General features: G+C 38.1%; 1 protein-coding gene across 1 annotated transcript; it reads right to left on the bottom strand.

Annotated features, from left to right (window-relative positions):
* Nucleotides 1–602: 602 nt before the first annotated feature.
* LOC104946849 (UPF0183 protein C16orf70 homolog) lies at nt 603–4,671 on the bottom strand. The gene is made up of 6 exons (XM_010772740.1): nt 3,465–4,671; nt 3,212–3,294; nt 2,255–2,338; nt 1,421–1,464; nt 971–1,050; nt 603–863 (listed from the first exon to the last, which is right to left on the bottom strand). The coding sequence occupies exons 1-6, from the start codon at nt 3,526–3,528 to the stop codon at nt 610–612; spliced, it is 609 nt and encodes a 202-aa protein (XP_010771042.1). The 5' UTR covers nt 3,529–4,671; the 3' UTR covers nt 603–609.
* Nucleotides 4,672–10,896: the final 6,225 nt, after the last annotated feature.

Below are 10,896 nucleotides of genomic sequence, written 5' to 3'. Positions count from 1 at the left end.
GTGCATTTTTGCTTTATTGGGGGGGGTCTGGGGGGGTCCGAAAACCAGTCAGTATCTGGTGTGACCACCATTTGCCTCACGCAGTGCAACACATCTCCTTCGCATAGAGTTGATCAGGTTGTTGATTGTGGCCAGGTTGTTGATTGTGGAATGTTGGTCCACTCCTCTTCAATGGCTGTGCGAAGTTGCCGGATATTGGCAAGAAATTGAACACTCTGTCGTATACGCCGATCGCAAACATGCTCAATGGGTGACATGTTAGGGTTTAACCCTAGGGTTTTCAGACCCCCCCAATAAAGCAAAACTGCACTTTTCAGAGTGGCCTTTTATTGTGGCCAGCCTAAGGCACACCTGTGCAATAATCATGCTGTCTAATCAGCATCTTGATATGCCACACCTGTGAGGTGGGATGGATTATCTCGGCAAAGGAGAAGTGCTCACTATATCAGATTTTTTCGATTTGTGAACAATATTTGAGATAAATGGTTATTTTGTGTATATAGAATTTTTTTTAGATCTTTGAGTTCATCTCATGAAAAATGGGAGCATAAACAAAAGTGTTGCATTTATATTTTTATTCAGTGTAATTATCCTCTTGTGTTTGTTTCATCATTCTGTTACACATCTTTTGTTATCATCACATAACAACATCAAGCCGTGCTCAAGGCAAACATAGAACATGACCTCAGACTGTTCCATGTGAAGGGTAATCATTTCAACTACAAGGCTGCCCTTCTTTAACTGGCTGACAAGCACATTGATTCTCACCTCATATTTTGGAGCTTCATTCCACGAGTCCAGTTGGAAGGAGAAGGACAGGCCTCGAAAGTTGAGATGGAACAACTGCTCTGCAGCATTGTAAACTGAACAGAGGGGAATGGAAATGGAAACATTCAATTAAAAGCTAAATAACATTAAAATTCAGGCACGTTTGTGAGACATCCTTTAATGTGTTTTTGCTTTGTAGTACCTCCAGGGTGTGTAGCTCCAAATGACTGGTCTATTTGCTCTATTGTGGGGGCAATGGCCTGAGAGTTGAAATGGACTCCACTGAAACACAATACACACAGCCTGTGTTACATCTATTAACGCTTATACAGGATGTACTGCATTAGTTATGGACCTTTTGCATACAGACACATTAACACAGGGGGACTCCATTACTGGGATGCCTCTAACTATATAGCTGTATTACTCTGCTATGAGATGCTATGCCTTGTAATTAAAAAATATGTATTTTGCAACTTAGAATGTACAGTGTATGATTACAATGGCCATTAGATAGATGAGAGCCTGTAGATAAAGGCCTATAACAATAACACATGAGAGTCTAAGACGATTGAAATTGTTCCTATACGTTTCTAAATGCAACTAGAAGGCAATATACATTTTGCATTAGTATATTTATATTTGTACTCACCAATATTTCAGCTTGACTTTGCTCAGGTCGTACACTTCAATCACCTGCCATTCAGAAAGATGAAAAAAATTACAACGTGGACAAATTAAAATGGTTACTTAGATGTGAATAACAATGCCTAAAAAGTCTGTTTACATCTATCTAGAAAAAGGTGGGATTTTGCAACTGCTGCTGCTAAATAATTGCGGAGCAATACAGCCACCTCTCCTCCATATCTGCAGTGGAACTCCAAGTTCAATTCAATCACTGCTAAAATTCCTGTCTAATGTTATCTTAAAGGTGACCTATCATGCAAAATGCACTTTTGTACGTCTTTTATACATGAATATGTGTCCCCGGTGTTCCAGGGAACTCACCAAGTGTCAGAAAAAACAACCCTCTCTATTTTCCTCCATACACAAATCTCTTAAAAAGGGGCTGCAACGGATCTGATACAGACTGATCCAGATTTGAACACTTCTATGACGTCACAGAAGTGGCGCTACGGCTATTGGGCCAACTCCACCAATCAGGAGGAGACAGCCACGGACATTGCCGTTCGAAAGCGCTGGAGACGCTGTAGTACATATGCCAGGCCTGTAGATGGTGCTGTTCTCACAGAATCAGCCCATGCAAAGACAGTGTTAAATTGAGCGAAATGAGGAATGGCTAAAATGCATGATCTGTTTGATATTTTGAAAAATAAAAAGTATAAATATGCCTTATACAGGTATGGTCCTACACTATATTATTCAAATATAGCATGATAGGTCCACTTTAAATAAATACATGTCATATACAGATGCTGAGCTTATTGAGTGTCTTTTCAAAGGTCCTAAAATCAACAACTTTCACCTTGAGTCTCTGATTTGTGGCATCAAACAGCAGTTTAATCCCATCCTGAGTCAAATTCAGTATGAGGTCATGGCTGAGTGGCGTCTGAAGGGGAGATAAACAAAAAAGCAGATTAGCTGATATGCAGACAGGCAAAGAATCAAAATCAGCTCATTTTCAACTTAACCTAGGAAACAAGTCACAAAACAAAATGTAAGACACAAAAATATAGACTGCTTCATATGAATGAATGCAAGTGTAATTGATGTGTTTTATATTTGGTGTCATCCGTGTTAATATGAACTACTTCCAGTTGCTCTTGATACAATCTTTAATCTAAAAGGTATATGATAGTGTAAAAGCAACTTCCCCTTATGACCTTAGGTAATAGCTATTGAACCTTGGGGGATAATTATAGCCTGACATGCATTTGATATTTGAGGCTGATAAATACAAATAATATGCCTATATATTTTTTTAAATAAAGATTTTTTTCCGGATTGTTTACTTTTAAGGAGGATTTGTAGTACACTGAAGTTGCAGATTGCAACCAACTGAATGCCCCTTTGCTCACCCCACACTTTCCAATCGTGTCATAGAACCTAAGGTGGCCTTCAGGATATGCCCTCTCAAGGATCATTGTTTGTTTTTTCTGTTTTGGGCTACTGTAGAAACATGGAGGTGCAACATAGCCGACGCGGAAGAGTCCCACTTCATATATTCTTAGTAATTAATTTGATAAAACACTAATGCACTACACTAGGTCAAAAATGTGTGTCATATTGAATCTTATCAGCCTGAATGCACAGCAATACCAATATCGATATACGTTTAATAAAATATGTGAATGCAATACAGGACAGCCTAAACAAAACTAAATAAACACTGCTGCCTAACATGAGATTCTTAAACAAGCTATTTAACCTTTGTTGTGTGTTTGTGTCTGAGAGAGAAAACACAAATGAAGAAAAATATTACCTGTTCACTGTATAGCACCTGGACGTTTTTGATAATGCGGCAGTGTTTCTGCAGGATAGAGATGGCCTGGGCCAATGGCATCCCTGAAAACACAACAACGAAATGAAGAAATTCCATTTCTTATGGAGCCTTAGCCGTTTACAGTTAACAATAACATAAGCATGCAAGAGACACATTAAATGTGGCTTTCAACATTACTGATAGCTTGTAGATGCATTTGTTCTTTTCATCACTGTTATGTTGTAAAACTTACCTAAGGCGAATTCCCATTGCTCATTTCCTAGTGATCTCTCAGGCACCACCTCAAGATCCAGCATTGACAAGTAGTGGCAGGGCAGCTCACCTCACCTCAAGACACAATGGGACCCTCTGAGGGACCCTTTTTTCCTCGCTTGTCTCTCCCTGATCACAACACAGTCTCACAATAGTTTAAGATCTGTCTACTCTAATTCATAACTCTATTGAGTAATTGTTCTAAATGTGACCATCAAGCAACTAATACATATATGGTAAAGAGTGGTCCCTTTCTCACAAGTGTGTTTAATATTTAAAATGACATCCACAGAGCCTCGTAGTAAATGCATACGTTAAAAAAAATTATAATCTATTTAACAAGTTACCCAGGAAATACTGACAGCTTGTAGCAAAACAAATTACGCAACCTGTCAGGCAACCTAAAACGAACAAGGCCAGCTGTCAGTTAACCTATTACTTGTCCGCTTGGTTTTAAAATCGATGCAGATGAAAAAAAATGCAATCCACTCGAAGTCGGGAATAAACCAACAGATAAGACGGACGTGTTCATTAACCACAATGATCTGCTAAGAGCTCTTATTATCAACTTGTCCGGTTTCCGTGCTGCCCTGCGTCTCCAAAACAGCACCTGATCCAGGGACAAACAGCTGGAAAATAGAGGCACGACAACACTTTCTCAGAGCCTGAATATTGACACTGTTAGCTGTTGTTATCTGTCAGAGGCGGGCAGTTACGAAAGCATCAGCGCTCGACAACAACACTGTTTATATGCGCTATGGGCTAACGTTAGCTGATGAGCTAGCTGCCACTAGTGTACTGGTAATGAAGTATACATGTAAATAGTCTAGGTGAGGAAACAAAATCCACATTCAATCAAGACAAAGAAAAAAATAAATATCGCAGTTAAGACTGGCACGACGTAAACAAAGCACGTAGAGCGGTCTGCTGTCTCTCTTTCTTCCTCTCACCGGAGCTTCAAGCTTTGAAGCTAGCTCTTCAGCAGCTAGTGCGCAAATTCAAAGTCCTCGCTGCGAGACGCTTCCCTTGTCACTTAGAAGCTCGTGAGGCGGTAATGCTTAATGCCCACCGTGTCCCTTTCTCGGGTTTAATATGTGTCCAGTGTCAGGAGCAGATAAGAGCAACACAGTGCCCCAACAACAGCAACTTCAGGCATCAACAACAGCCAGCAGGATCAGCTGATAATTCAACTTCCTGTGTTCGACGCACGCTCTCGGTTGGCGTGATGACGTCATGGTTAATTTGAACATAATTCCTTTTCGCCATTGACTGTATGGTTTTCTCGCAATACCTTTTGGGGTTTTACTGTATTATTAACCTGTTAAGCACTGAGCCTTTTTTTCGGGTCTCAGGCTCGAAAATGACATTTCCAGAACAAATGACCATAACTACACTTCTAAAAGGGCGGTGTAGAACAGGTTTGTATAGGCAGAAAAATGGTCTTGTTGGAAAAAAGTGTCTTAAGATTTTTACTTTTCTTTAAAACTTTGCGTATAACATCCTGAAAAAAAAGACAAGACAAAAATCAATATTGAATATTCTTTTACTCTGTAAGTTAGAAGACAATCTTAATTAATTAATTTGATTTATCACCGTATGTTTACCAAAATGCTCTCAATGAAAACAGTACGAAAAATTCAAATTCAGGATGAAGACATGTTTTTTTAAAGTTAGTGCAATAATGCCAAGAACTACAGCAATATGGCACATCTGGGACTTTATTCCAAATCACCAATTTCTTAAATTAGGTGTTGTGCCCTATTTGCTTAGGTCCAATTACAATTTTTTAAAGACCTTGTTTTTTTCACCGCACCAATATCTCAATAATCATTACATACTATTTGTCTCCCCTAAATTGGTTAGGGTTACCCTAACTCTAATCCATTACTGGAGAAGGTTAGTTTCCAATAGCCGTTACCATCTTCTAACGTGGTCAACATCAAGATTGGAACATCTTTTGTGGAATTGATGATAAAAAATTAGCTATCCTAATAGTATTATTCTTTTTTGAAAGAATTCGCCAAATATATATCCTCCTGGGACCCAGCCCATTCACAAATGTCCACTGTAGTGGACATTTTGTTAACATGCATCTCCTTTTACTCTTTTGAGCTACTCTATCAATCTCTACTGCACTGTACAGAGGACATCCTGGGCTTTCCAGTGATATGTCATTGGTTAAAATTGCATGCTGGGAAGTTCCTCTTTCATTTCATCCAAAATGGCAGGCATACCAACAACAACATTTTATAGAGGCAGGAAGAGAAGTAAAATAGTGTTGATTAATTGTTATTATTAACATGAAAATCACATATGTTCTTGTTTATTAACAAGTGAGGAACTATATAATTATTACTGAAAGCAATTCAATAATTCAAGTTTTGAAATAAGAGCTCTTTTATAAATGTCCATTCTAGTGGAAGTCAGGGTGCATCTTCATGGACTTAATTACTCAATATTGTTACAGGAGACGGAACTGAAGCAGACATTTTCTGTACCAGATAGTTAAGGGAGATTCAAATTTGGAGCTCTCAGATTATGACAGAGACGAGGCTTTCACACTTGGGATAGAAGAGGGGGAAGAAGAAGGGGAAAAGATGCAGGAGGCTCAGATGAGCGTGCAGATACAGACATAGAGACAGATAGGGACGAGGGGGAAAGACATGGCCCTCTGTGGGCCAAGAGTACCACGTATGTCTTATATACAGTATATCATATGTATGTGTTCACATTTTTAAGTTTCCGCTCAGTTTGTCAATAAAGGCTCAATATATTTTTGACAGCCTTTATCTTGTGAATTTTGGTCCATGGTTTCTCTTTCTCTTTGACAGATTATGAACAAAACATTGCCATGGTAACAGTGTAGGTAACTTAGACTTTTTGTGAGCCATAATGTCATACTCACATTTACAGTTTGCAGCAGAAACACACTCTTTGCAGGCTGATTTCAAAATGGTTTAAAACTGGGATTTCTATGTAAATATTTTCTTATCCATCCAATGAATGAGAATAAACGGATTACAGCTGATTAGTCTGTACCAGTATGAGATCTGGGGATTCTCCAGTTCTTAAATTCAGACTTCTCTCAACATGATGCAGGCTGGATGTAGAGGATCTGACTGTAGCAGTGCTTTCATAGATTTCAAACAAATGTCAAGTATGTGCTTAAGCAGATAGTTCAATTCCCTTTATTCCCCTTATTTGAAACATCTCAAATAGTGCTCATGGAGTTTAGTTGCAGGAGTTCTATTTTTTATCATCATTTTCAACACTATAATTTAAAACAGAATTGTTGGTTCACCTGTAGACTTACAGTACAAATCAGGTGGTAAACATCGGACAAAATCTACCTGAAATTCACTTACTAGGACCCTTTAGTTTTATTCTTTATGTCATTGCCTCACTGTCCCATATATATGTGGCCGATCTAGAAGTTAGCATCACAAGAGTTCCAATGATAAAAGCTAGAGGGATTTTCCCATTGCAGAAAATAAGCTCTGTGGCCAACAGATGTTTATGATAATCTCCAAATAATAACACCACTCTTTTAATTTTGAAGCGTAAATGTAATTGCCATAAGTAAAAATCTAACGTTGTAAACAACCTTCATTTCAACATTAGTTGAGTGGGTTCTTTTCTGACGTTATTTAAGTTGTGGAACAAAACATGTGTCTTAGGTATAATGGTGCATGTATTTAGGACGGTCAGTGCCTAGAATAACTATCTGGTAGCTTTTGTGCACATGACAAAAAAAGCCATTTAATCTTAAAAAGTGGAACATAACTTAACTAATGTAATTCTTCTGGGCAGAAGCATTAATATTGGTCCGCAAAAATGCTTGTTTTTGCCAGCTGTAGTTGTAAATTAACAGAGAATTACATTTATAGCGAGTACTTGTATGATCCTGAATCACACAACTAAAATTCATGCTTGCGAGAGCCATAGTGGGGGTCTTCCTTTTATATTAAAAGTGTTTATTTTTTAGAAATTCTACTTTTCACTGCCAGCTGTATTCTGCTTCTACTGTCTACTTGAATATGTACTTTTGTGAATTGTAAAACATTTTATTTTAAATACTATGTGCATGCGTTTTCATAAAATAGTGTTCTATTTTCTTCATATATATCAATACTTTGCTGTAACAACGTGAATTTCCCCTTTGCGGGACGGATAAAGGTATTCTGATTTGTCATTTCGTTTAGTGAAGTGACTGGTCTGTTTAACATAATACCAAAGTATAAAGCATTGATTGGGGAATATGACTGTTTGTGTGAAGACAATATTTTGTCCAAAATCAATGTAACTCACTTGGGTGTAATTAAGCTGTTATGCTTCCAAAAGAAACCTACTTTCTATTACTTTTTATCACATAATTGTCCTATTGAGAACTCTTTTCCACAGCATAAACTTTCTGGACAATTAAGTATTTCTTTATGGTCCCATTTCCATTTAGCATCTCAAGAAAGATCCAAAGGTACCTAGATGTAAAGCCAGCTCATATTACTCATCAAAAAAAGTGCTTGCAAGCAGTCTTTGAACTGTAGAACAATGTGAGAACACACATGCTGTAAAAGCAGCAGATTTATTCTCTCCCTTTGCTGTCTGTGTGTCTAAACCTGTACCCTTTGTAGTCGGATAACAGTACAGAGGCAGATATCTCCTCTCGTGGCTGACATGCTGTCTGTGTCATCTCCAGCTCCCTTAATAAGCTGTTTATTCTGCTGCTTCTTTGTGTATGACAGGGTCTAGCCTTTGTAGTGGTGATAATGCGAGCTACTGTTATACGTCGGCCTTCCTGGAACATAAAAGCATTCCATTGCTCTCGTGTGTGAAAGACTTTCCATGTTGGGACGGACTTTATTAATGATCACACCCAGAGATTATACTATCAAGGCTGGAAGATGTAATACAATTGACTTCACATGGAGGGAGAGAATCTGACTTGTTTACCCCACTGGCCTCATCATCTCCTTTTGTGTTTCCACATCACATAACATCTAAAGAGCTTAAGGAGGCTGGGATCCGGGAAGATTCATCACAATCAGAATACATTATTTATCCCAAGGGAGGAATCAGGTTTCATGACAGTTGCACAATTTTAGAATAAAATATAAGAAGTTGAATTTAAAATGTGCAATAAAAGTCCTTTTATCCTCTGGGAAATGACTTCTGAGGCACAGGAATGAGGCAGGACGTCTATGTTGGACCAAACTTTCCGGAAGCTATCGGTAGAAATCGTGTTGTTAGATATATCCTGTAGTAGCCATGTTTCTGTAAAGTTCATTAACTAGACTCCGGATATTCTTTCTAGCTAATGCCATAAGCTAGTCCATTCCGTCAGCCAGTGATCTTACGTTGCTCATGATAAGAGAGGGGAGACATGGCTTATATCTCCTTTTTTTTCTCCATTAGTACAGACCCAGCAGTCTTCCCTCGCCTACAGAAACCATGCACAGCATGATATTGAAGATCACGGTTAAATATATTTCAAATAAACTCAAACATCACTAAAACTCAAACTAATTGTGGGTTTGAATGTTAATTGTGTCAAAGCCTTAGTAGTCTATCCAAAGAGTTTGAGCCTCAAGAAGACTTTAAAGTCATACTGTATCAATGCTGCTATATTGTATTGCCATGTCATAAATGCTTTATTTATGTATTCTGCTCTTATTCTTGCACTTTTCTTGCATTTTATGTATTTGTGCTGCTATGTTTGTAAATCTCATTTTCTTTTATTTGAGGGACTGCAGATGGAAAGTGGCTCAAAAGCTAAATCCGGCACATTTACACTTGGCACATTTATGTTTGGCACATTTATTGTTTTAAGTGTTCATTAATGTGCAATGTCCCTACCAAATAAACGATTAAAGTAAGAATAAATATTCATAAAACATAACTTAAGCTACAAAAGGTGCTGTAAATGTTAACATTATTACATCAATGTTCAAGTTGAATATGCTTAAATAAAAACGCCATTGCTAAAATCCCCCCAAAAATATTCCATTTATTTAAGTAAAATAATATGCCTTTGTACCAGATGTTTGATATATTGTTGTATGCTAATGTTGATCAACGTTGGTGTTGCTGGTGGTTACATCATTAGATTTCCCCATAGACTTTGTGACCTTATCCTATACGGAGCTCATTCTCTAACAATACATGTGGGTAGCATCTGTTCCTCTGTCTCTATTCACTCTCCCATCCAGCATTTCTTTTATCAGTCTTCCCGAAAACACTACAGCAGTTGTTATAAGAAATTGAAACCTAAGTGATTTTCACAAAGACATTTTACAGTTGTAATCTCTGTTGTCTGAAAACGTATACACCGCCAATCCCTTTTTTGTCCTTCTGTTATAAAATGAATGTTTCAGCTAGGACTCATTACCAGACTATCTGTTTATGTTGCACAGTGTTTTTTGCCTGTGAAAGGGCCAATGGGAAATGGTGTTCAATAAAGCGCACTAAAAAACAAAACATTGATATAACAACAATATCAATGCCTTTTTGGTATTTGTCTTTTTAGTTATGTCTCTAATTTATAGCATTAAGCAAGTCACATGACATACTGGGTGTGTTTGTTTGTCCAATCTGATGCCCTACACTCTAATGACAGAGCATGTATTTCCATATACAACCCATACCGTGTTCCTGTTAGTGTTTACTTCAGCCCAATTCCAAGTCACACCCTACCCACTCCCACTCGTGACAGAGTGAACTCAGTGGCGGAGTAACAATCGCAGCTAAACGAGGCTCCCTCCTGTCTAGGGATGGGTATCGTTAAGGTTTTAACGGTACTGCTACTTTTATCGATACCGCTTATCGGCCCGGTCTTTTAACGGTACTCTTATCGGTTCTTTTGGAGAAAAAAACAAGATAAACTAACTAAACAAATTGTGAACAAAACTAACATTGCTTTTTATTTAAATTAAATAAATAATATTTCACATCAAAAGAAACAAAAATGCTTTAACAAATCGTATTAAATAATCTGAAGACAGAATAGCTAACTCAGTAACTCAGTTACCTCTAATCATCAACCAATGTTTGTATAATTGAGTTAACTCTGTGTGTTGATGCTAGCATACATAATACCTGACGTGGAAACGTTACTCGTGGATGGGGCTACAGAGCTACTATAGAAAGACAGCCGAACCCGGTGCATTTCTCCGTCTGAATGTGGTGCACTTTTGCTAAATGTTTCGACAAATTGCTCGTGTTACCGCCCTTACATGCTAAACTCTTATTGCACTTTTGGCAACGAGCATTGTCCACATCGAGGCGGGTAAAGTTTAACCACACCTTGGAGCGCGTTCTCTCGTCATCCCCTCCGTTTGTGTGTAAACTGCCCCGCCCCCTTGCACACAGACGGGGGAGAGAGAGATCTCTCGACTGGATTGGAAAGATCGAAAATA

The sequence above is a fragment of the Notothenia coriiceps genome, unplaced genomic scaffold (genome assembly GCF_000735185.1).
Source record: "Notothenia coriiceps isolate Sejong01 unplaced genomic scaffold, NC01 NC01_scaffold00011601, whole genome shotgun sequence".
In the NCBI taxonomy this organism is placed as follows: Eukaryota; Metazoa; Chordata; class Actinopteri; order Perciformes; family Nototheniidae; genus Notothenia; species Notothenia coriiceps.
The sequence above is the reverse complement of the archived record's forward strand: the minus strand, read 5'-3'. Positions and strand labels throughout refer to the sequence as shown.

Bases quoted from the DNA above. Each gene is read 5' to 3' on its own strand.
- LOC104946849 (XM_010772740.1), bottom strand. From the start codon at position 3,528: ATGCTGGATCTTGAGGTGGTGCCTGAGAGATCACTAGGAAATGAGCAA. The intron at 1,465-2,254 runs GTGAAAGTTGTT...TCTGAATGGCAG, and splicing joins CCACAAATCAGAGACTCAAG to GTGATTGAAGTGTACGACCT. The intron at 864-970 runs GTACTACAAAGC...CCCTCTGTTCAG, and splicing joins TGGAGCTACACACCCTGGAG to TTTACAATGCTGCAGAGCAG.